Below are 27,547 nucleotides of genomic sequence, written 5' to 3' on the forward strand. Positions count from 1 at the left end.
TTTGCCATAGAATTTTTCCCTAGAAACATAATTGCAACAAATTAGGGTTAGGGTTACATCTTACCAAGTAAATATTCCTTTAATAATGAGACCCTGGATTTGAAACCTGCAATCATAATATAAGAAATATATACAAATATATATATGTATTCAATCATTAGGGTTAGACAAACAAGATCACATCACATTCGTGTACTATCAATTATATTATAAAAGCAAATTAGGTTTTGGAGGAAGAGTGATGGGCCCTGTTGACGTGCATTTTGTGACCACACGCAACACAAAATAAAGTTGCCCAACGGTCACTTTATCCTCAGTTGATCAAAGTTCAATTGTATGCTAAGATTGCGACAAGTTCAAACAATTGACTCCAAGGTTTCGATTATGCAATGGATGTGAACTCAGTTGGCTTGATGTGAAATGCTAGTAATCCAAGGGGACTTACATTTGATCATTCTTTCACTTCTTTGCTATGGCTGGAACTTCATCATCGATATAGCAATTCTATGATGCTTCAGCTTCAAACGAACTAAACTAGAATGAACTGAAATTAAAGGAGAAAGGGTTAGAAGGATCTAGATCTACTCCTAAGGGCAGTGATATCAATAGATAATGTTCTAATGGACGAATTCCAAATAAACCAAATTCTGCTTCGCCAAGATTGACTACAACTCCACAAGAACTGGTACAATCTTCTGAGGATGTTGAAGGATTTTCACATTGAGAAAAGTGCATTTGAATACCCAACACGGCACAATCAAAACGACTATTCACAATCGAACTTAGCACAAATTTAGTGGCTCAAGCTAACTTTACACTACAACTTATAATCAACAAGATGCAAAAAATATGAACCATGTAAATTCATCAGACACCATTACATTCTCCATCAAAATCAAAGCACTACTCTACTTCTACTCTAAGTGAGGAAGGTGAAACCATGCAAGTTTTGAAAAATAACTTAAGTGGACACCATCACAGAACAATGTTTCATTGTTATTATCTCAAAAACTTATCGCAACAATTTCATACAAATCTCCCTCCTTTACAAATGAAGGGGTCACCCCCTTATATAGGCCTCTTGCCTTGATTACATGCAAACCCTAAATAGGGTTTATTCTAAAAGATTCCACACACATGATGCATTAAGGTGGGAATAGATATATCACCCATCATGCCCATTATCCATCAATTACATTCTGCCAAAAATGGCGTCCACTATGCATTAAATGCACCACTTCTTTCAAATTCGCTCTATGCGTAATAAATGCATCATCACCTCCAACATTGGTTACATGCAAAAGATGCTCCACCACTGCATTAAGTATGACAACTGCCATGCAATGACCACCTTGGTCAAATATTCCAGCAATGAATGCGCCACTATGCCTTCATGTAGTCAATAGATTCTCGCCATGCAAATGGACCCCGTCGTCATTTATAATTTTCCTGGTTGTGCTTCGTTAAGACAGAATATTCTCTTTGCATGTCACCAACTCATCCTTTACAAGAATCTTTCCATTCTGGGCCCACAAAAGACATTTTGGAAGATTTTCCTACCTTGGAAGAATTTTAACAAATTTATCCGCTCCTGCAAGAATCCTACACATTTGGAATTCTTAGAGAGAAAATTCTTAAGAGAGAATTTTGTCCTTAAGGAAAAATTTTGTGCACACTTCATCCTGAAGGAAGATTTTCTTGACCACTGACCATTTTCTATCCCTAAGGAAATTTGTCTTGTTCTGACCTCTGGAGAGAGAAAATCTTCTTACTTATCCAATTTTCCTTGTGCCTTGAAATTCTTCACCTTGGGCACATTTCTTCCCTGAGGAAGGAATTTCTTCAATCTTTAGCCAAATTTCACATTTTCCAAGAATTTTGTCCTGAAGGAAGGAAATTCAAACATTTAGTCAATTTTTTTTTACTTTCCTAGAATTATGTCCTAAAGGAAGGAATTTCTAACACTTAGTCAATTTTTCACTTTTCCTGGAATTTTGTCTAGAAGGAAGGAATTTCCAACACTTAGTCAATTTTTTTACTTTCCTAGAATTTTGTCCTGAAGGAAGGAATTTCTAACACTTAGTCAATTTTTCACTTTTCCTAGAATTCTGTCTAGAACGAAGGAATTTCCAACACTTAATCAATTTTTCACTTTTCCTAGAATTATGTCCTGAAGGAAGGAATTTCTAACACTTAGTCAATTTTTCACTTTTCCTAGAATTCTATCTAGAAGGAAGGAATTTCCAACACTTAGTCAATTTTTCAATTTTCCTGGAATTTTGTCCTGAAGGAAGGAATTTCCAACACTTAGTCAATTTTTCACTTTTCCTGGAATTTTGTCCTAAAGAAAAGAATTTCCAACACTTAATCAATTTTTCACTCTTCCTAGTTTTTAGGAATTTTTTCAATTTTGAGTTTCAAGGTCCAAGAGAGAAAATTCTATCCCTCAAGATTTGGACGAATTTTTTCATGCCTAGAAAAGGATATTTTGAATTTTCCCCGAGGGGATTTTCCTTTTTCATTCTTATCCTTGACTTCAAATTTCCATGCCTTGGAATTCAACCTTCAATCTTGGGTGTTAGAATGACCCTGTGGAGGAATTTTCTTTGGAAGGAAAATTCCTTGACTTCAAATTTCCATGCCTTGGAATTTAACCTTCAATCTTGGGCACTAGAATGACCCTATGGAGGAATTCTCTTTGGAAGGAAAATTCCTTCCCTTCCTCACTTTCGCAACCTGATGCAAACTTGGGCGGAATTTCTATGTTGTGGAGGATTATTGACTGCGTTGACTTTTCCATGACACCCTAATTTTGGCGCCCAAGCACCTGATTGGGTGGATTTTCCATGCAAGGGAGGAATTTTGGGTGTGGAGGATTGGGTGGATTTTCCATGCAAGGGAGGAATTTTGGGTGTAGAATTCCTCCACACCCCCATTTTGGCGCCCAACTGTCAGCTTGGGCGGAATTTTGGCAGGGTGAAGGAAAGCCTGTTGATTATAATTAGGGAATGGCAGATTCCAATTGCCTTGGGCAACATTGGAATCCGCCCAAGGGGGCCAGCCCCTTTCTCCAACGTGTAGGGTTGGGCCCTATACCTCACTTCACTCCACGCTACATAAATGAAACCTCACACCACATTCAAGATAGCGTGCTAAACATAATAGGGCCAACCCTATCTAATGCATTTCGGTTAAAGGAAAAACAATAAATTAAAGGTCAAGCCGACATAAATGGATTTTAGTATAAGCCAACATAAAAGGTTATTGCATCATATAAATATAGATACTTTCACCTCAATCAAATACATTCAATATACATCATCATGCGAAATATCTACATCTACCTAATGCGAATTTGAAGGAGCAATATCACAGCGAATCACATCTGCTATACCAGCGAATTACATCTGCCATTAAAGGGTGCGAAATTCATCCATGAGGAGAGCAAATTGAGGGCTAAGGTTGCAGTCCAACAAAGTGCAGATTTCCTATGCAGACCTAGGGTTTGGATCTGATTGTTGTTGGAAGTGGTAAAGGGATGCTTGTGAAGGTGCAGTCTTGTGGAAGACATTATCAGCCCTAAGTGCAATCACCTTCAAGTACTTGAGATAAGTGTTGTAATCTTCATATGAATATAATCCATAATCAGATCTGAGGATCCTTTCTGGCTGGGTTTTTCCTCCTAGGAGGTTTTCCCAAGGTAACCGTATCTTGTTCTTATTTGTTCATTTCTTTCTTATGCCTAAATCTGGAAAACTATAAATCTTTCATCTAATCAATTTAGTTAGAAACTAAATTCTGATTTTCTGAGTTTATATTAATCTGAAAAGTGTTAAAACTAACAAAGTCACCATGGAGGAAAATTCATTTTGGCGCCCATCTGCCAACTTAGGCAGAAATTTGGCAAGGTGAAGGAAAATATGGTGTGGAGGAATTTTGGCAGGGTGAAGGAAAAGTCACCATGGAGGAAAATTCATTTTGGCGCCCAACTGCCAACTTAGGCAGAAATTTGGCAAGGTGAAGGAAAATATGGTGTGGAGGAATTCCTCCACACCCTCAACTTGGCACCCACCTCCTCGAAAGCCATTCTACCTTTGGCAAGGATTTGTCATTGATTGCTCATCAGACAGCCAATTTTACTCATTTCCGAATTGGGATGCCATTTCAAGATTGAAGTGATTTTTCTCTACCTTGGAAAGTTTTCAATGCCTTTCCATTTTTGGAAAGATTTCCACACTAAGCCATTTTTGCTTAGAAGCCTACTTTTTCAAACTTTCCAAATTTAGACAAGTGTTCAGGATTGTTCAATCTTCAGTGCCAACACCCCTACCTATGAAGAACCTGCCAAAAATAAACTTACCCAAAATAGTAAGTACTTCCAAATGTTAAGATTGGGGCAAAACAGGACACAACGACACTTACTAAAAATAGTAAGTTTGATTTTTGGCAAAAGAAAGACAATCCGAGAGGTAGTGAAATCCCTAAAAATAGGAACTTTCTAAAAATAGAAAAGGCCTATGAGAGCTCTGGTAGGTTCTTGGAAGGCTCCGATTCCAATGCAATGTTCAATTTTTCCAAAACCCTAAAGAAAAGGCCTCAAATCCAAGTCTGAAGGGCAAAACCTTAAAATGGACAAAACAGATTCCAGACTTAGCCAAATTTGCTCAAACGAGTTGCAAATTGATCAAATTGACCCCCAAACACTTGCAAAGCGAGGAGACTAACGAGACTGCCACAAAAAAACCCAACAAACCACAACCAAAAGACCAAGAGGGCTTAAAAAGTAGGGGGCCCCCATTAGAAATGGGGTGATGTGTGATTAGGTCACAACAGGTCCACCCAAAGCCATTTCTACACTAAACCCAAGAGTCAATGTCTACCACGGCCCTCTTGCTTGCTTACCAGCTTGTACCTACTTTCCCCATCAATGTCTCATCTCCCTAAAGACAAGTGCCATCTTGTGGAGTTGGGCTGAGGTCATAAGTGGGTTCCTTGGCTCTTCTACGTAAGTGCCCTTTGGTCCTAGGAGCCATTATGGTCAACTCTAGGATGGCCAACAAACTTAGCCCTCTTAATCCCCTTTACTTACACCCCAGGCCCTTCCTACGAGATGGATTTCAGACAATCAGGCATATCTTACATTCTACTATATACACTCAAACATTATCTCTTATGCAAAGCAACATATATAAATATATCACAAATGCAGAGGATGGCAGATCTGATATGATATCAGTCTGCATTACCATGTCTGATGAATCCTTTGATGTATATGTGTTCAACTTCTGGAATCGATCCTAGGCTTATGTGCCCTTCTGCTAAATGCTTCGATCTTTCATAGGCAAAGGTAATTGCTTGCTGACTGTCCTTTGAGCTGATTTGTATTTCAGAGAGTCGATGATGATAGGAATGACTGTCCTCACTACTATTCGATTTCATAGATGTTTAGTCTTCATTCCAATTTATTGATACAATGCACCATGGCTGTATATCTGAGAGTCTGATTCCTTATATCAGATCTGTTCTCTTGATTGATGATGATTTTATTGCTATATGTTTTCTGGTCTGCCCCCTTTGCTTGGGCTACCGATCAGCATTAAATACCCCTCACTCGGCTGTGGAGGGTCATGTCCTTTCCTGTGGCCACATCTCTTCTAATCAGTGGTGTTCTTTGCAGTTTGCCCGTTGCCTCTTTCTTAAATAAATCACTGCTTTAATTAGAGGATAATAATGATTTTTCCTAATCACAGCCTGCCTTCTATTCATAAATTGCTGGTTCTGTTTTATTTATATTCTTTTTCTCTGCTCTTTATTTATTCTTTTCCTCCTCCCCTAAACTTGGTGATTTTAAATCATATTTATAGGTGCCCTTCGCTTTTATATAGGAAGTTGGCCAAGGAAGGATATCAAACATATTCTTTGAAATGGAGAGGGTCAGCCATAAGGTAGATAGTTATTTAAATTATTTCCCATAAGCTTCAGGTGCCAAGGGTAAAGAGGGTCGGCTAGGGCAGAATAGATTAATTTCATTGTCAATATAAAGGGTGACATCTTGAAGGAAAATTAATCTCAGGTGCCCAGGTTTAATATCAAAATTGGGAATCTGTTGTATTCACATGCAGAGGCATGACATCATTCTCCTTCTAAAAATACTAATAGTCTTCTAAAATACAAAAATGACAAAACAATGAAATAGATTTGTTTTTGTCAAACTCTTAGTATGGGGACATTTTAGGGTTTTAGACACTTTTAAGGTTTCTTTCATGTTTTAATGTTTAAAAAATACTTTTAAAAAGTCATTTTTGACATTTTTTAAATGTGACCAGCACCACAAGTGCACCTAAGAGCACTCAAGACCAACCAAGGTGCAGCCTTTTCACCTTGGTACCTTGTGGGTACATGTACAATGCCGCTACAAATGCAAATGCAATATCCAAACCAGTTCAGTATAGCACCAAAACCCAGCAACATAGTTTAAAAAGTCCAAAATGAAAAAACGATTATTTTAATCCTTTTTTGTGGACCCCATTACCACACTTAGCTCTAAATAAACAAAAAGAAGCATCCCTCTTTCATTCTAACTCATTTTGACATGCCAAAATAATTTGCAACCAAGTTGGAGGAAAAAAAATCATGTTAGAGCAAGGTTTGAAGGTGTACTTACAAAATCAACATTACTGGTTAGTGAAGAGTTAGATAGCAAAAGATGTGGAAGAGGTTAATGATTCTTCCATTTGTTTTTTTACTATTTGTTTTCAAAGTTTTAGGGAAGAAATGTATGACTTTCTTTTTTCCTTTTCTTTTTTAAAATTTGCACTTATATCATTGTTTCACAAACCAACATGAGCAACAACAATTAGCATAGTGAACATGATATGGAAGAAAGAAATGTGAGAGTTTCAGCCTCAAACTAGGAGTTCATCAAGGTGTTGGAGTGTTGTGGGTGAAGAAGAACCACCACAAAACCCATTTGAGTACCATTCCATCATTTTTAGAACTTATGCAAAGGGCCATTTTTATTCAAAAAAACCTCGTCTCCAATTTGGGACAGCCCTAGACAAAGAAAATAGAAAAATTCATTGGGTAGTGTTGTGACCATTTCACACATCGCCCCATCGCAAATGGGGACCCCCTCTTTTTGCTTGTTTTTCGCTCGTTTTCGCTTTCGTTTTTAGGGTTTTGTTAGTTAGTTAGTCGTCTGGATTTAGGGCTAAGCCTTAGGGTTTTAAATTTTGCCTTTTCAAGCCAAAATCCAGTCGTTTTTGAGAGCTTTTGAGCTTCCTTTTCTAGAATGCAAATTTTGAATGCAATGAATTCGCCAAAATGGTCTAATTTTCAATTGGAATGTTCATGCAGAGCTTAAATTTGTCTAAGTGTTGGCCGTCAATGTGAATTTTTGTCCGATTGAATATTTTGACCAAATTTTGACTTTTTTGAATTTTGATCCTGGGCATTGGAATTGATTTGTTTTTGCCTCGTGAAGTGTTAAAATGTGAAAAATCATGTTATTTTGGCCTGTAGGAGCAAAATCGCTCCTGTCCCTCAGTGAAGGACGGGAGCTCATTTTCAAATATCTCATCATCCTTGCAGAGTCCAGACAAATTTTACGTTTGAAGTGATGGAGAACGACAAGATCTTTCCATTGAATATAAATTGAAGATTTTCGTGAGCACAGAAATGCCTCCAGGAGGAAAATCGCTCCTGTCCCTCAGTGAAGGACCGGAGCTACAATTCAAATTTCGCCTTGTCCTTGCAAGATTTTGAAAACTTAATGATTTGAGGACGTCCAAGGGAAGATGCTTTGCCAAATGAATATAATTTGAGATGCAAAAACGAAGGAGAATGACCTATATTAACCAAATCGCTCCTGTCCCTCTCCAAGGGACCAGGGCGAGGTACCTTGTAGCTCTCGTCCCTCTCCCAGGGACCAGAGCGATTTCCTTCATTTTGCAAAATCCAGACTAGGGTCAAGGCAAGTTTACGTTCAAAAGCAAGGGAAAACATGAGGTGAACGCATTGAATATAAATTGAAGATTTTTGGGACGTCCATAACAGTGTTAAATGCCTAGTTCGCTCCTGTCCCTCAGGAAGGGACCAGAGCGATTTTTGATATAATTGCTTTTCTTGCAAGGTTGCAGATGATGTCAGGGCATGGATGAATGGAGTAGAGCATGACAAATCCATTGAATATAAATTTGGAAGGTGACAAAGTGAAATGAAGGCCACAAGAGCAAGTTCGCTCTTGTCCCTCTCCAAGGGACCAGGGCGATACAATGGTTGTATTGCTTCTTGTTCAAGTTTAAACCGATCCAAGTCAAGACGAAGGGTGGCGAAGACATTTTAGGGCATTTCCATCAAGCGCAAGGTTGTAAAGGTCATCACATGGAAGGAATGTGCACTCTAAGACCCATATCGCTCCTGTCCCTCTCCAAGGGACTAGAGCGATATTTCCATTAAGGCATCGATTTCAAAGGACAAGCAAATATTAAGCTACCAAGAGGACTTAAAGGACGTCATTTCACGCAATGAAGATAATTGCAAGTTGGTAAAAACAAGAACAAGCTCGCAATGATGAACTTCGCTCCTGTCCCTCAGGAAGGGACCAGAGCGATATTGGATATATTTGATCAATTCATGCAAGATTTACGTAAGGACAAGATTTCGCAAGGTCTTAGAGGGTCCACGGAAAGGTAGAAAGGTGATGCATGAAGATTTCAAACGTTAAATAATCACCAAAATGGACCTAGGGACCATATCGCTCCTGTCCCTCTCCAAGGGACCAGGGCGATTTGCTTTGGATTCCTTGTTTTGTTTCAAGTTCAAGCTAAGTCAAGGCGTCCTAAGATAGCATATGGTCCAAGGCATCGTTTGAAGATAATTTGCAAGAGTATTGAACGTCCAAACATCGCCAAATAATGTAAAGGCCCCACATCGCTCCTGTCCTTTGGACAAGGACCAAGGCGATACTATCAAAAACACTCACGTTCCTTCAAGATCAAAGCGAAGCGAGGTTAGGAAGTGCGAAGGACGACGTTTGAAGGACATCGCAAAGGAGACCGAGGTTTAAAAGTCGCCAAGATCAAGGAGAAATAATGGATCGCTCCTGTCCCTCTCCAAGGGACAAGGGCGATGGTCCCTTTGATGCGTCCAAACACATAATGAAGACTAATAGAATGAGCGCAAAAGACACGAGCATAGGTGTTATTCGCCTTACAATGGAAGTTCGAAGGTCAAAGATACAAGATGAACGTGAAAACATGGAGATCGCTCCTGTCCCTCTCCAAGGGACAAGGGCGATGTTAGGCAAAACACATGGTATTCTTTGAAAATCACGTTAAGACAAGGACGCAAAAGGTTTTAAATGGTATTTGGAAGATGATACAAGGAAGGATCGTACCAAAATGGAGAATTTCAAGCAAAAACCTTAGGATCGCTCCTGTCCCTCTCCAAGGGACCAGGGCGATAATGGTCATGAGATGCACTTGCTCGCACAAGAAAGAAATTCAAATTCGAAGGACCACCAGATGATCGATTTGGAACGTGGAAATGAAAAGGTTGAACGTTGAAAACGCAAGAATCAAGACCAAAATAATGGATCGCTCCTGTCCCTCTCCAAGGGACCAGAGCGATGAGGTATGTCCCTTTGTTTTCCAGTTTTGGCGCCAAATTAAACAATTTAAATTTTCTTTAAATGCTAAATCAATTTAAAAATTGAAAATCCATTTTTATTTAACATTTAATATGGCGTTAAACACTTATTAATTATTTTTGCCTTTATTAAAAATCGAAATTCCCATTTAAAAAACGCAAGGCATTAATAATTAATTATTTAATTAATAAAAAAAAAATCGATTTGAGCGCTCAATTAGGCAAGTCGGCCTTGTTATTTTATTGCAAATCATTTAAAAAGTGGTTTTATTTATTCAAGTCGGCCTAAGGGATGAAGAGGTGCGAGCGCTATATATGAAGAGTGAGAGATTTCATTGTTCACATAATCATTTTTACCTTTCTTCATGCGAATCAAGAGGGGGCGAATATAGTGCGAAGTGTGTTCAAACGTAGTGCGAGTTTCATTCATCCAAGGGTGGCGTGCTTAGTTATCAAAAGGTGGTGCGATTTCAAACCAATGGTGGCGCTAATATCATCAAGTATAGAATGCGAATTACGTTGAAGACCAAGGGTGGTGCGAATTTGAAGACCACACCAAGTGCGAATTTGAAGATACAATGAGGCGAATTTGCTAAGGACTTGGAGATTTGTTCATGCGAATTTGAAGATCATTTAAGACCACGCCAAAGGCGATACTTGAAGATCACATTGGAATCCAAAGGTGGCGAAGCCGATTTTGAGGAGACCACATTGAAGACTATTTTACTCCTCCAATTTTGCCTAGGCAAATTTCCTTTTTGCATTTTAGAGTTAGCTCTCTATCAAGGTATGACGATTTATTATTATTGCTTTATTCATTCATCGTCATATTTTAAATTTTGATTTTTTGAATTTTGAATCTCTTGGCTCAATCGTTGTATTTTAGGAAATGATAACTCTAGAGACTTATCATGAGGTTTCCTAAAATTTATCTCTCTTATTTATGCTATTTATTGCAAAATCTATTTCTTATAATGAAATGTTGTGTAGGTATGGCGACCCCAAAGGCGGGAGCATCCACCAGCCGCTCGGCTCTCATGAAAGAAGATCAGAAGACCGAAGAAGTGGAGACCAAGATCGTGTCGAAGTGGAGCAACATTGGAGATACAAACTTGGGGAACTTTAGCACGAAGAAGTTCCGAGAGGTCCCTTACATCGGCAAGCCATCACCTGTCGCCCGGAGAATAATAGAGAGTGGCATCATTAAGGCGGCCGGCTTTCCTCCAGCTATTCAGTGCCACGAGTTGATGATCGAGTGTGCCCGTCACTACAATCCACAGTCCAGGACAATTGTGTCCAACGAGGGAAACACTTTGGCGTACCTTTCAGAGGAGGCCATAAGTGAAGCCTTCCATCTTCCAGAGCACAGGGACATGATATACAAGAGCATTGAAGGAGCCAGATCAGTGTACGATCATGATCCAGATGCTTGCCTAAGCATAATCAACAAGAACTGGCTACTTAAGAGTCGTCCCCGTCTGAGCAAAGTACCGAACACACCACACAGGATTGATTTCCAAGAGGAGTACAGAGATTTGATTACTATGCTCAACAGAGTTACAGGAGCACCCCATGCCTTCTATTTTGAGAAATGGATGTTTTACTTCATCCAGGTGATTGTTCAAGGAAAGGGTACAATACATTGGGCTAGGATAATTAGCCATTGCTTAGACATACAGTTGAGAAGACTCAGGGCTACTAAGTCCTTCCACATGAGTTCATACGTCATCTATGCCTTAATCAGGAGCGTTGAGTACGCAGGACTACCTCACAGAGGAGTGATTGGAAGAGGACCCGGCGAGGTCAGAGTTTGTGAATCCTATACCTACTTGCATCATCCACCAGGGAAGAACTACAAGTTAATCAATGATACTTTCACGATGAACATCACAAGGACGTTGCAAGGAGGGATTCACAACAGATTATCTCAGGATGCCCAGGAATTCATCAAGAGGTACGGTGCTTGGTTCATTCAGTTTCCCAAGTTCACTTACATTAGAGTGCATGGATGTCCTTTACCTCCATACATGTTGCCGAGGTACCCGACAGACAGAATTGTGTTACTTGAAGTAACAAGGCAGTTGGCAGCATATGTAAAGGCATTCAGACACAGACATCAGAATGGAGTTCAGGTACCTATTATTTTGGGTAATTCAGTTGAGGTATGTCCCAATGTCTTAGCCATGGATGACGCAGAGAAGGAGTTAGCCTTGTATCCTTTTTCATCTTTTGCTTGGAGGAATAGTTTTGATCCACATGGACATTTAGAGGAGACGGTCGGTAGAAGATTTAGACATGAGTACCAAATTGAAGATTTTATGATGAATCTCCTAGATGATCTCGAAGTGAAACGAAAGATACATTCTAGATTGCCTTTGGATTTCATCAGGAAATGTAAGATTTATAGAGTGGTCGACCAAGCTCAGGACAACGGCAGGCACATCCAATCTTCATATGATAGAGAAAGTAAAACAATTAGTTTGAATTGGAATGAGCCCGAGGCCGTGGATTTAGATGATTTGATGGCACCAGTCTTGTCTTGTACTCGCAGATGGGTAGACGTTCAGCATCAGAAGTTGAGAGAACAAGGCATAGCTATGTCTTTTACTTTGGAAGAAAAACCAGCCGAAGGTGGAGCCAGTGTTAGTGAAGGCAATCCTAATCCTAGGAATTCAGGTGAAGGTAACCTTCGATGTGCCAGTGAGGGCAATCTCCATTCGAGAGGTTCGAAGAGAAAGGAAAGATCAGAAAAGAAAGAGCCTTCCAAGAAAAAGCAAGGTGCCAACAAAGATCAAACACCAGGTACTTCTTCCAGACCAAAAGATAGAACAGTTCGAGTGGAAGAGTCCATGGAATCGATGGTACAGAATGATAGACAGGAGGAAGGACAGGCACAGCATGTTTCATCCGATGGATCTCTCCAAGACTATGATTTAGATAATGATAACGAAGTAACATCTCCTCCCAGACAAGAAGAAATAGTACATAAAGAAATTCAAGTTCAAGAGACAAGATCAAATATCCCAGATTGGTTGAAGGAAAGATTGACTAAGGTGATCGTAATAGAGGACGAGGACAGTGCAATTGATTTAGAGAGCCTCGTGGGACGTTCACATATGACAACAGAGAAGAAGAAGGCTACAAAGATGTCCAAGATGATTCGAGATGAGACTGGATCTAGAAAACTGCAGATAGCTACACCGGCAGCAGACAAATATGAGGGTGAGATCCTAGCAGAAGACTATCATATACAGACTATTGAGTTAGGACCATCCACAGCAGAGCAGACTTTAGATGATGCCACCGACACATTTGAGGCATTGAAGGACAAGCTTAGAGAAGAAGTAGAAAAGAATAGAAAGCTTGAGAGAGAGGTCGGTGCGTGGAGGACATATTTCAGTCACATCAATGAACCTTTGGGACGTCAGGATCCAGTTAGATCACCATTGCAGGCATTGCCCCTTCAATCAATCAATGAAGCAGAAAGATTCAGGAACCTGGTCCAGCGTACATGTGGTTGGATGGATAGATCTCACACGGTGGCCATAGAGTTTGTTACAAGGATGTCGAAGATCACCCATCAGGCTATCCAAGTTCTTGAGATAATCCACAGATTGATGGCAACAGTAGCTGCATTTGCCCATACCAAGGACGTTGTCATCCCTGTCTTGAAAGTTATAAGACACACATCCAGAAGAATTTTAGCGCAGGAGAGGATCTTAGAGGGTGACTCTCACAGTTTGTTTCAGTGGTCAACCTTACTCCATATAAAGAGTGTTCTCTTCGAGGACATCAGTGTTAGATGTGGTCAAGTTGAGGGGGTGATCAATCCGATCCAGGACAGAGTATTTGAGGTACTTCGTACCATTCTTGGCAGAGGGATCGAGGTCGAGACAGATGTGGATTTACAAGAATTTGAGGATAGAATCACGATCATCTTTCGCAAGGACGCAGATGTTACAGATGAGCAGTATGATCAGATGTATGCCACCATGCTCCTGATTGATAGAACAAAGGAACTTGAACCTACTTGGGACACAGCTCTTCTAGATGCATTTGATCAGGTTATCCACTTAGAAGAGAGTATCAAGAATCTTCCCGAGATTCCAAGCACAGAAATCGAAGGAATCGTGACAAAATTCATTGCATATGCTAAGAAAGAGAATTGGAAAGGGAATAAGATTCTAGATGAAAGGTTGTTACAGATGACATGACATCTTATTTCTCATTGGTTGATACCTCCTAGATTTTTGTGCCAAATTTAATATTTGGCTATGTATTTAATGTTGTTCAATAAAAAGGAGGTCATTTGTAACAAACCCTAATTAGGGTTTAGGTGTCATGATCTTGTCCATTGATTTACTTTCAATCTGGACCTTTCATTGTAACTGGGGATGCTATTTATACCCCCATTTTTCATTTCATTTAGTAATAGTTAATAGTGAATAGAGTAAGAGATAATAGTTGATGTAATAGAGAGATTAGAGTTAGAAGCAATTTTTATTTTGTAGCAAGATTGAGTCTTGAAGAGAGAAATTCAAGCAATTGTTGTATATGATGACTTGGAAATCAATAAAATATTGAAGTTATGGTGTTTTGTTGCAAATTTCTTAAGTTATCTTCATGGTTGTTGGATGTACTTGAATCACGCTCAATCAAAGTAGTTTGTTAATTTGAAAGACTAAGTGTGAGATTTGATATTTGGTGGGATTCGCAATCCAAACCACTAGCTTCTTGCTGATTGTAGGAACGCCTTGCGTGGTCGACTGGAGAACACTTTGAGTCCTTAATCTTCGATTATCATTGTGTCTTGGATATGTACCTTCGTAGTAGTGTCCTTGGTCTTTGATGCATTGAATACCATTATATTACCTTAGAAGATCGCACTAATTTCAATTGAGTTGTTACCTTATGGCAAAATTGAAGTTGGTTGAGTCTTGCCAAATCTCATTCACGCTAAGTCATTCATAGGGTTAGGCTAGATTAGACTTCCTTAAACCCTGTCCTTTTGCCATTTTTGAAGTTCCTTTTTAGATTAGTAAAATCTTCGAGCCTTTGAATCCGTAAGACGCCTTGGAGGAAACAGCAAATCACATCATACCACTAAAAAAGCTTGTCCACACGTGGAGACCCCACTAAAAGAACCTTGGAGTCCATCTAACTGATCCTTTTCGCAGATCTTCAGCAGTTAGAGACTATTTTCTCAAGAGAGGATAAGATGCCTGTCGGTATTTTATTCTGTGTATGATTGTGTATGAAATACACGTCAACAGGTAGTAGAGTGTGGTTATGTCACATTTGCAAAACTTTTAAAAGGAGCTTAATCAAGATATATTCTCATCTCTTGGGCTTTACAAAAAATGGGGTTAAGGTGTGTCCAAATCTAAAAGAGAATGAGAAGGTAGAGGTTCATAGATTGCATATAGAGGCGGAAGTAAAATTTATAGGTTAACCAACACCAACACAATCTACACAATCAATTATGCCTATGCCCTCCATGGTTGCTAGTGGGAGTGGTTACATTTCTACAAGAAGAAAGGGAAAGACTAGTGCGCATAAGAAAGTGGGGGCAATTGCAAGTATGTCCAATATGCAAGCACAAGATGTGGCAGAGTCTTTTGTTGCCCTTTTTTTATGCCCATGCTATCCCATTTCATGTAACGCATTCTCCTTACTTCAAACAAATGCTCAATCAAAGATATAGCTTCTTTTGGTCCCTCATTCACTCCCCTGGACAGCATAAACTACAAACTACTCTCCTTGACGAAAAGTATTCTAAGCTGAGTTTGGTGATGGGGGACATGAGTCAAACTTTGATTAGGATGGGCTACTCTATTGCCATGGCTAAGTGGACAAATATTAGACATCAATCGCTCATCAACATCATAGTCACATGTTTAGATGGCTCTTATTTTTTTAGAGAGAAGCAAAAAGATGAGAACTTTCAATTTCATATTTTCAAAGAAGCCATAGAGAAGATTGGGGCCTTACAGGTGATCATTGATTTGGTACGTGTGCGCATATTAGTTGGCATGATGGTGGAAGATGCTTACAAGCACATCTTTTGGACCCCATATTACATTAATCCATTGAAAGACATTGGAAAGATAGATATTTAGATGTTCATTTGCAACCACCACATCTTGCTCATTTTAAGACTCTTTCAAAGAAGGAATTCCTCAAACTCGTGGAGATTATGCAAGGCAGTTATTTCATTTTGTTAGAGAGGATGCTTGAGGTGCAAGAGGCTCTACAATTCTATAGTAGATGATGGTTAATTCAAAGTGGACTAGATGTCCTACTACAAACACTAATAATCCTTTATGACTATTGTTGATCAACTTTGAGGTATGAAATTGCTGGTTTTTGATAAATTGCTAATTTTATCAATAAAGTAAAAGACATGAGAATAAACAAAGCATAAAACAACAAATTAAATGCACTAATAAGAATCCTTACACTTCATTTAACTTACTACTCCGATTGAGCTAGAAGAAGAGCTGCACCCAATGCTCTCTTGATGTGCTCACTAGATTGATATTTTACTACAATGTAGTAATATGAATTGGTCAATCACACTAACATAATAAAATTATTATGTGATAAATTCTCGAAAGGGCAGCATAAATTTGGCATAAGGATATTGTGTTGTGAGATGAAGGAAATGGCATTCTACTTATACATTTTTGTGAAGAGCGTGGATAAGATTTAAAGTTGACAGATGGATAAGATTTGATGAGAGAGGATCCAAGGATTGATTTTAAGTTTAACCTTAGGCTGAGACCACTTTGGTTGAGAGACGAAGGACTTATGGACCTTGGACTCATCAAGATTCAATCACTAGTGAGTTTGTTCAAAATCATTCAACTGCACCAACAAACCAAGAGCACATTGACAAAACAATTCAATTTTAAGTTTTGACATTTGTTAATTTGTTTGACTCTCATGTGAACTCTCAATTCAACTCTAATGCTGTGTATCAAGGATCTGTAACGTATATGATGAATGCCTTATCAATGTTATTATATGAATATTTGAAATTTCCCTATTTTTTATATAGTCATCCCTTTTGTTCCTTCAAATGGACTTAAAAAATGTCCAAAAAACACACCCTCCATCCCTTGTCATCCCCATCCCAGAGACTTGATGGAACACAGGGAAGTACATATGCTCAAAAAAAGGACAACAGACTTAAAAGTTTAAAACTACTCATTGACACCTATCTCTCTACATAATCCATGTTGTCACCTTGCACTGCTGAATGCTTCAGAATGACCTTGCTGTCACCTTGCACTGCTGAATACCTAAGAATGACCTTGCTGTCACCCCATGCTGTTGAATGTCTCAGGATTTCCATTCTCATGAGAGACAATTGTTAAGCCTAAGGATTTTGTCTTGAGCACCAAACTGCTGTAGCAACATCCACTTTCTGTAAAAAGGATGAAATTTTTCGTTTGTAATTTTCCAAATTTCCTCTCAGCATCCCCTTTACTTTCCATCTCATGCAATCCTAAATCAAGGGCAGACAATTCAATAATCAGTGGTTTCTGACTGGCAAACCTCTCCCATAAACTGCTGGCAATTAACTGACCAATCACTGTATTATTTCACTGGGGATAACTACAGGTACATAGAGTTAAGAGAACATTACAAATATTAATATAAATGCAGCAGACTTATTTTATTTAGCAACTGCCAGACTAAAAGCTTCAACAGGAAGACTCGGTCATATCATACTAATAGAAAGATCCACTACATCCTTACTGATGACAAGGACTCAGTCATGTTTAACTGCTGACCAACTTAATGTGCCACAGAGTAAAAAGGGGAACATTACAGAATAGAAACCAAAAATTCTTGATCTGGTTGTTCGATATCAAAAGAATATAGATAAATAATAATTTCAAGAATGTGGACTACAATAGTAAAAATAATATTAACATGGTCAATTGGCATCAGTCATTTGAATAACTACAGAACACTGAAAATTAACATTACTTTTGAAAAGTAGTGCACACCACATTAGATAAAACATTAAAGGGGGTCACAATAACAGCAACATGACTAGCTTAAGATGACATATTTGCCAGATAAATTGAACAAGAAGTAATCAGTTGATTTGCCTAGTTAACACCTCTACAAAGGCAAACAATAACTAAATAGAATGGTTTTCTAGAACAAATCACAGTTCCTTGGTAGAACACTAATTTTAACACCAAATATTTAGATAGTTTGACGGTTACATTAATGCTCTTTAGAACAAAAGGCATGGATGTGAAGCTTTAAGGCCATCCAAAGACTCAAAGTAAAATTACAGCAATTAAGAGCATTTTTAATGGAAGAATGAGAGCACAAATTGCTGAAAATTACTTCTAAATTTCCAATAACTAACATGTTGAAAAAATACAAATCTGTCAGACATGCGATTCCAACATCAGACAAAACAGGTGATAGACATGGGGACCAATTGAACATCCTGCCCACAATTTTATAGAAGAATAGATGGATACTCAAAATGCATGATCCTATAATAGTTAACCACAGTGCCCTTTGATCCAGGTTCGCATTACATCAAATGTATTATCAGCTCGGAAAATTACTGGTGTATATGAGAAGCAGCTAAGTGCAGCACCATGCAAAACTATGTTTTCTTCTCCTGAAAGTTAGTATCAATACAAGTAATACGATCTCTACTTTACTAGAAAAAGAACAATGATGATAATGTGCAATCGTTACCTTCTATGAATAGCACATATTTAGCACCTCAGTGTGATTACTTTAATTTGTTTTATCTCATTAGAACCCCCTTGCATTTACTTTGCAACTGTGGCAGCTTCAGAACTTATTGTTTCAGCTGCTGAAGAATATTCATCAGATCTAGGTTCCATCTCTCCCTCTTGCTCATGATCCGGAAAAAGTTCTGTCTGAAGTGATGGTGAAATCCCTTTCACATGAAGCCATGTAAGCTCCCAAAGGCTGTCACCTCCAAGAGTACTTCTTTGCACAAGTACTCCCCGAGTCTTCATTATTTGTAACATATTTTTCAGCAACTCAGGAATAAGCTCGTGGAGCTTTTCACTTCCTTTTCCTCTAAGTTTTGACTTCATGTACTTCTCCATATGACTGAGCACACCAAGCCAAAGTTTTCGGAAGTTTGGCAAAGTAAGTAGTTGATCTAAAAATTGCAAAAATATTTTTGAAAGGAACTTCATTGCATGATGAAGGGTGCCCTCCATGTTGCGATATTCCTTTGGAGAATGTCCTTGAGCAATATCTAGCAAATCATCAAGCATAATAAAGATAACTTGATCAAAACATTGTAACCAAATTGTAGGTGCCAAAGAAATAGCCTCTGCTGCCAATAGGCACCGTTGCAGTGACAGAAGAGCATAGTTTCTGACTTCTTCTCTCTGTTCTAAACAAACTTTGCGAAACCCATGTGCCAGCCGTAACCACATTTCCCCAATTTCTTGGGAGGACTTGGAGGTATCCTCACGAGAATCACCAACAGTTTTCCGATCGCCAGATGACATCTTTGACCAGCGGACTAAACATTTCACAGATTCTGCCATCAAATCCAATGCACGCAAAGACCTATCAGCCAAACCAACACGAGACTCTGCAAATGCACGAGTAGCATCAAGGCAAAAAACATAGTTTGCCTGTGTTAAATGTGCACCGTCAGACATAATAAAGGATAGTGCTTCAAAACCAGATTCTGATGCTTCTGGATGACGGGCAGTAATAGAAAGCAGAGATGAAATAGTGCGCCAACCCATTGAAGATTTAATGTGCCCAGCATTTGCCTTGACAAGCCGCATGACTCCTTGAGTAATGAGTTCACAGTATGAATCTGCTACACGGGCATCCAACTTTAAAATAAGCTGCAAGGACCTCAAAAGCTCATCTGCCAAACTTTCCTTGTAGGGAAGCAAACGCTGACAGATTCGTAGTAGTCCAAACACAGCCTTCTCAACAAGAGCACATGGCATAACAGTTGATTGTACAATACCTGCAATGTGCTCATAAACACCCTGCCACAGAAGCATAATTCTGTCGCGATTGTTGAGAGTGATTGCAATTAATAATTCTAGGCAGAAAACAGCTGTGTCTTCATCTTCAGGTGAACTACTACCCTTCTGGGGTCTACCTGCTGCCCAGATAAGGGCCCTTGCTAGCTGGAGCAAAGACTCTGCTTGTAAAAATTTACTCTCGGTAAAGATACTATCAATATGACATTTTTGTATGGTTTGCACTGTGCGTTGATGTGCAGCAAGCTGCTGTTCAGTTGGCTGAGATCTGGGTTCATCAGTGTCAAGTGATAACAGTTGGCTAAATCTGCCCATCAAACCTGATGACCGCCGTGGAGTACCTACTACAGGTATATGAGATATAGATGGAGTTCCTGAGAGCGTCTTACCATGAATGGAATCATTTGCCACATCAGGATCATCAGCAGCATCACTTGCAACACGGGCAGGTAACAGACCAAGCTTGTGTAAACGCAGGATGCAATCTAAGATGTTCCTCCATCCAGTTCGAATATAGTCCCCATATTCATTAGCTATTGTGAATACTGTAACAGTTGCCATCCTTGCTTTTGTGTCATCACCAAAGGCAAGAACAGGCTCTTCAACAGAAGCAGATGGGTTGAGAAGAGTTGTAAATTTACAGAGAGAAACCACTAAGTCATCTAGCACATCCTCTAGATGGTGGCAAGCTGACATTTTAGCCACTGCAAGAAAGCCATCCACACACGCATGGAAAACATCTTCATCCTCTGCATGGTCAAAGACCACCGATATGGCAGCAATAGTTGGACCTGATATTATGGCAAACATATCATGATCAAGGAAGGGCCTGGAATCACAAACAATGTAAGGAGGTGTCTTCTCCGACTTCCGCATGAGATCAATCCAGCGGCTAGGAGTCATCTCAGGAAATCCTATACCTTGTTCATAAGATGTCCGAATTTCATTCTTGACAATAGAATGATAAAGTTCAGAAAGATACTCTCGAGGAAGATCTTTCCCAGCATTGATGTGACGATTATTTCTGATAAAATCCTCTTCAGTCATCTTTTTTTTAACTTGAACATTGTGCTGATCTGTGTTAAGCATGATAAGGGAATATGACAAAAGAAAAGCTGCATCCTTATCTGCGAGAACTTTTGATGATTGTTCATAATATCTCTCTGAAAATGCCTCAAGTACCCTTTGTATTTTCTGCGACTCACCTGGCAAACGGAAAGTCTCAAGAAATAGCCGCAATGCCGTATCCAAATTCATTTCCTGAAAATCAAATGTCTTTGCAAATTCATGAAGCACCTTCACACAAAACTCATCATGGTTACCCAAGAAATCACCAACAAGGTTTTTATCCAGTCCTGCAGTATATCTGAAAAAACAAGCAACACTTTGGGGATCAAGCTTTTCAGGAAGTAAATGAGTTCCTTGCAGGAATTCAAGTCCTTTCTTTGGGTCCCTATTAAAGTGGTCTGCTCCAATCATCAATCTCCTCTTGACATACTTTTTACGTCGAACAAACTCCACCCAATGGTCAGGATTTTCAAAACTTTCACAATTTATCTCCCAAAAGGGTACATACTCTTCTATCTCTCCCACAGGTACAGGCTCAGGGAGTGGTGATGCCGCAGTCACCCTATCTGCCATGCTGTGAATGACAGCAATAAGCCCATCCAATGCCAAAATGTGCATGGCAGACAAAGGGCAATTTACAGGAAATGCACTCTTTGACAGTAGGTTTCCAAGATCCTCAAATATGTTACCACAAGTAATGTCACAATCCAAATTTGCATACATCTCAGACATAAATGTTGGCTGTCTGCAGAAATCCACCAATGCTTCCATTGCAACTTCTTGCTGTTGATAAGAAGCACCATACTTGCTTTGTGCAAGCCTGATTATAACACAGGAGAAGAATGCTTCCAGCTGCAATTTCAATTTTGTACGTAGGTGATGATATAAATTAAGAACTATGCTACACACCATGGATAGGATCAAAGGGCTCGATGACAATCCAAACTGCATTAAATTACGAAAAAGCTCATCCTGTATCAGGGCTAGTAACTTTGGATGTCTCCCTATCGATTCCCCTCCCAATTCAACAGCAGAGTTTATTAACCCCAAAGCAAAAAGAGGAACATCTTCATCAAAGGCTAAAGGGTTTGACCGAGCACCTATACTCATAGTCTCGACTATATTTAAAAGGGAGCATAAGAAATGAAAAATTTCCACCATGCAGGGAACCCCATATGGCTCTATCATAATCTGCACATCATTAGCAAGTTCTTTACTGCTAACTCTGTTGCTAGTTGTTTTCTCATCTGAAAACTCCATGGAAGAATTGATCATAAAAGGACTATGTGATGTCAATACACCAGATACTAACATGTCGGCAGAATCATAGTCCACGGTTCCATTGTCAAACTGCCTGCCATCAACTCTGCATTCTTTCCCAAGCTCATCTACCTGCACAAAGAAAATCAGCTTAATGCAAGTTCATTTGTCTCTATTTACTGAAATACCCTTGAAATTTGGAAAACACAACATTCAGCAGTAAATATAACATTTAAATCAAGCAAGACAGCATATCCAGTTAATTTCACCAGTATCCCCAGATAATGATAAGGATGGGTTAACTTACATGTCCTTTAGAATCGACAGAAGACCTCTCACCTTCATTGGTTTTTGTAGTAGCCTCTGCATGATCAAGCTCTGGTAGATGAGAAAAAATAGCCCTCACAAGCTCATGCATTGTATGCCGAGCCACTCGCTGTAGTAATTCACCTTTGGATCCAGCTTGATGAACCACTCGAAAGCATGTATTTACTATGGTACAGATATCCTGGTTATTAAGAACTACAGAAGCCTTGCTTTTCATACAAGCTAGAAGAACCTGCAGTATCTTCATTAATACTACCTCCTCTGATGCTGCATCCGTTACTTCAAACCTACAACTCGTCACAGCATCAACTATGGAATGCATTGCATCATCAACATGGATTGTATTCAAATCAAAAACTTCCAGAGTTAAGATCTTGTAAACAGCAGACAAGGCAACTCCAGTAATCTGACCCCCTGTCTCATCTGAACGGATCACATCCAAAAATGGTTTCAAATAAACAGAAGGATCAATCATGTGCCAGGGTTGCTGCCAGCTAAATATTTGCCGGCGTAAGCTCTTCAAAGCTTGTACAAGCGAATGTTCTAACTGGTCATCACCTGCCATATAACGGCCTGCCCATCTTGCATTTCGCCGCATAACAGCTAACACAGCACCCACTTCTGAGTTTACCATACAAGCTAAAGCCCCTCTCCTGTGTGTGCCACCACATTCTTGGGGCTCTTCTTCTATTGCCTTAATTTCAGTTTTCCGTTTTGGACGCCCCATTGATCTCCTACCTCGTGTACAATTCCAATGATCTTAACTATGAATGCTCTTTTACCATTTTCAAATAGAAAATATGCAGCCTTTATTTAAATCAACCTGAAAATTTTAACCTCCTGTCAAAAACTGGCCATTGTCCCTCATAAAATGAGATTTCAGTTGCAACAGTACAAAAATGCCTATACAAAGTTAACATTATATTGAAACAAGAAAATGATAAATCAAGATTGGAACCATTTACAGTAAGCATTTGACCCAGAATGAAATCAATATAAAAACAAGATGATGTTATCCCACCATCAACTTGAGTGTTGAATAAAAGGCCAACAAAAGAAAGGATCATGCAACAGATGTACTAGCTAGATTAAGACAACATAGTACAATTGATCAATTATTCACTTGGGTAATACTAATTCAGCATTTGAAGAACTCTTCTTCACCTAGTTTCTTTCTTTCTGCCAAAAATTTGAGAGATAAGACAAAAGAAAGATATAATGAATCACCTTTTACAGGTGGTATTTGTTGAAGCAACTGACTGATTAGAGTCATTGATTGCATGTTTACTTTCCAACTACAGAAAAAGCAATCGAACTCAAATTCTGCCAAATTTGAAATGTATGTCATGCAGGAACAACTGTGGTATCATTCAGATCCATTGTTACAAGTAAATAAAGCAGTACATTCCAAATCCACTTGGATGTTAAAATTCAAAATTTAAGGAGATTGTTTTCATCATTAATGTAACCAAGAAACATGAATGGAGAATTTTGGAAGTTCTCACAGATTTCTAAGACATGTAACAACCATCAGTATAACTTGTTTCTAAAGAATCTGCACTGTTATTGTCTTTAGCCAATTGACTCAGGCAGCAATTTAACCAAAAGAAGAAGTACATTCCACATGGTGTTGAAATTTAAAATTAGAAGAAATTGTTTTCCTCTGCAATGTAACCAAGGAACAGCGATGGAGAATACTAGAGGTTCCCACAGATCTCTAAAATATATGTTCCACTCATCACTTGTTTCTGAAGATTCTACATTGTTGTTATCTTTGGCCAATTGACTAAGCAGGCAATGCTTACCAAAATAAGGAGAAGTTTAAATAAGTTTATTGGAAGGCTCAAAAATTCTTAAGCATTTGGCAGCATTTTAGCATAAACCACCAAAAAAACAGATTAATGGCTGCTCAGGCTGTTCAAATCCAACCTGAATCCGAATGTTGATTTTTATCCCATCAGCAACACGCTATTGAGGTGAAAAATTGCCACATAAACTGCACTTTTCTCAGAAATCATGATTTTTTAGAAAAATGTGATTTATTCAATCAGGTCTATTCTCTATAAGTCGATTTCTTTTTCACTTTGGCCCTTCTTTTTACGGTGCAGATTGGGATTATTCCAGAGCAGATTTGGATTTTGACGAAGTAGCCAAATATTTGATCAATTACAGTATACTCAAGGGCTCTCAGTCTTGAGTGAATTTCCCTTCAATTCCCATTCTGTTAAGGCCTAATTACAGCTTTATGGCCTCCCGACTCTCAATGCCTGCATTTTATGAAGGATTTGGAGCTTGGTTACAAGCAGTAAAATTATGAAAAATGGCATGCACCATGAAGGTCTGTGTGGCCTCAAAGGCCTTAATTTAGGCTTGGTGGCAAGCACTTTCTGAATGGAAAAGCAGCATTTTGTTTATTTATTTTGCTTGAGTAACAAAAAAAACTGTTCATTTTCCTTTATTTCGCTTGAAATAACGGAAACAATCCTTTTTCCTACTGTTATGAATTTTTCAGTGTTTTTCAATTTTCTGATATTTTCCCAAGTTTTTCCTGAGCAGAGTCAATCCCAATCCCTACTGATGCTACCATGGTTCAGCTCTTTAATTGCTTATAGGGCAAATAAATTCAAGCAAAGGGGGCTGTTATAAAAACCAAGGGAGGTGCCCTTGTGTTAAATATTAATACTCCTATACAATAGTGCTAGAATTTATCAGCTTTACAGAAATAAATTGAAAGGTATGCAGATGAAGAAATAAGTCATGCAACGCTGTGCTAGTTATGCCCAGATGCAGTCAGTTACACATAAGTGATAACCACAAATATGTAGTTACAATAAACTGACCCTACAGGTGAAAACACAAATCTAGGTCAGCTACACTAAGGCCTTAATCCTGCCGAAGCTATAAAATATCTTTAATTCTGAAATGCAAATGTGTTATTTGTTGAGGAGTATTACTGTACAGGAGCTTGTGAAAGGACCATTTTTGTTAAGTGCAGTTCCCATACTGCTCTTGGATTAAGCCTGAGTTGCTACCCATACCGTCTTAGGAAAGCATCTTATCAGTTCATGTACTACCTAGAAATGTTAATTTGAATCGTATAAATTTGATTCTATTTGAGTATTTGATATTTGTTGTTTATATCTTGAAATTTCAAAGTTCAGATATTTGTGTAACAGACAAAAAAGAAGATTACAAATTTGTATTTCGGATATATCAATCTTTACCAATTCTTCTGTTTATTATCAGATTCCAAGATATAGGATCGTAACAATGGTTTAAGATCTTTGCAACCTTAGTAACTAATTCAATTCATTATTAGCTAAAGTGGACCACTCCATGAACAGGAGTATTATATGAGTCTAGCGGGCCAGAGCTTGGTCATAAGGCAGAGCATTTGGGATAATTATCATGGTTCAAGCCCTGCTGAGAATGCTTACCATGTCAATGTGGCCCACACTAGATGAAAATGGATGCAAGTCCCAGAACAATTTTGACGGAATAAGCCCTTTAATGAGTAGCTCCTAAGCCAAAAAGTACTCTTAGTTACATCGTGCATTCTGCATTCATTTGATGTGACAGCAGGTGTAAATGCTAAACCATCTTCGAAAACAAAAGAAAAAGGAAAGTCATACCCCTCTACTACAGGGGTTTGGAATGATCATAACTTTTCACTATTCGCTGCTCTAGCATAGATCAACTAACTTGTACTTAACATAATCGTTGAAAAATTCATATGATACACCATACAAGGCAGTAATTATCATCACTGCCATCACTCTGGTAAGAACCAGTACCGTAGAAGATAAACTTTTTTAAGCAATAACAAAAGAAAATCCCTTTACCACAGGCAATTATCCACCCCCTATCTAGTAATTCGTTTACAAACTTCATCAAATTATATCCCCTTTTGGATTGGCCGAGAGCATTTTCTCTTGAATATTTTTTAGGATTTTTCTGATCTTTAACCCCAAAAAAATTGAACTTAAGTTTGTCAATTACCAAAATTGCCCGGAAACTTGTCTCTAATTTCATATAAAATGCACATAAAGTTATTAGATTCACCAAAACATCTACGTATTAGAATTCCCTATAACTAATATATAACACGTATATTTCTTATTTAATTGGTAAAAAGAGTTACCCCTAAAATGCTTCCCCTTGTCATCATTTTAATTCACATGAAACCCAACCGTCTACACCTCTCGCAACCTTCTAACGGGGAAGAATACACCCATATGGATACGCCACTAAGCTAACAACAGTCCTCAATCAACCATGATCAGATAAACTTTACCCATCATGGGCTCCGAACATTGGTTTAAAGCCACTTTCCTCACTTGGGTACCCCAATTAGGGCCTGCATTTTCCTCTGGTAACTCAGTCTGAGCGAATAAAAAGTATTTCATCACGGATCTGGATTGGATAATGGGCAAATGAATGAATAAAAATGAAGATATTTTTTTAAAATATAAATTAAAATGCAGTGAACATTAAAGGTAAACAAGCAAAATTCTGCATTAACCATACCTGTAGAATGCAAGTATAAGTTCCGATCTGGCATGGCATTGTTTTGCTGTGTGTTACTGTAAACAAAGATGTCCATAGTTATTGTAATTTACTGATCTCTTGCATTCATAATCAAAGAAATTGTCAGCGATCTCTCAGTATTTTAAGTTTTGTGGTTCAAAATCCAAAGCACTTGGTCCATTAGGCGGTCAAAGTTTAAGAAGAGATATGATACAGAACATCCAACAAAAATTGTGGGACTTTCTCCATGCTCATAACCCCGTTGAAATTGATTGCCAAATTACTTTTCCAAAACCCTTCGACTTAACATTGCAGAATTGCTTATTTTGGATTGTACATTAACACTCTTAGTCTTAATGATAGCTCGCATTTTATTGGGAAGATGTTTAATATTTATCTTCTCTTTACATTGGCAAATCTAGTGGTCGTTTACAACCTCAAATTTAGTTTTAAAATGTAATATTTTATAATAATTAGTTCCTGCTCATAGGCAGGATATTTATGTACCTATTGGATGCATTTTCTCTTTTTAGTTCACCAATCAATTTTTAAAAATTTAAAGGTTTGTTGGCAATTGTATAAATTGTATAGTTTGAATAATTATGTATATTTAAATGATTTAAACAAAATTATTTATTTGGTGTTCTATTGGCTAATGAGAATAATAGTGGGGTACAAAATTTTAA

General features: G+C 38.5%; 1 protein-coding gene across 8 annotated transcripts; it reads right to left on the reverse strand.

Annotated features, from left to right (window-relative positions):
* On the reverse strand, window positions 1-27,227 carry LOC131050749 (ARF guanine-nucleotide exchange factor GNOM). 8 transcript variants are annotated; one of them, XR_009372728.1, is made up of 5 exons: window positions 26,862-27,227; window positions 26,476-26,747; window positions 22,315-23,157; window positions 18,385-22,139; window positions 1-19 (listed from the first exon to the last, which is right to left on the reverse strand). XR_009372728.1 is itself a non-coding variant. In XM_057985006.2 (4 exons), the coding sequence occupies exons 3-4, from the start codon at window positions 23,059-23,061 to the stop codon at window positions 18,462-18,464; spliced, it is 4,425 nt and encodes a 1,474-aa protein (XP_057840989.1). In that variant the 5' UTR covers window positions 23,062-23,157; window positions 26,476-26,716; window positions 26,862-27,227; the 3' UTR covers window positions 17,995-18,461. The 8 variants fall into 8 exon arrangements, 6 of the variants coding, with proteins under 6 accessions (XP_057840989.1, XP_057840987.1, XP_057840988.1 ...); XR_009372727.1 differs by lacking the exon at window positions 1-19 and adding an exon at window positions 16,762-17,158; XM_057985006.2 differs by lacking the exon at window positions 1-19 and having other exon boundaries at window positions 17,995-22,139; window positions 26,476-26,716.
* Between the last annotated feature and the right edge of the window lie 320 nt (window positions 27,228-27,547).

The sequence above is a fragment of the Cryptomeria japonica genome, chromosome 5, assembly GCF_030272615.1.
Source record: "Cryptomeria japonica chromosome 5, Sugi_1.0, whole genome shotgun sequence".
Lineage (NCBI taxonomy): Eukaryota > Viridiplantae > Streptophyta > Pinopsida > Cupressales > Cupressaceae > Cryptomeria > Cryptomeria japonica.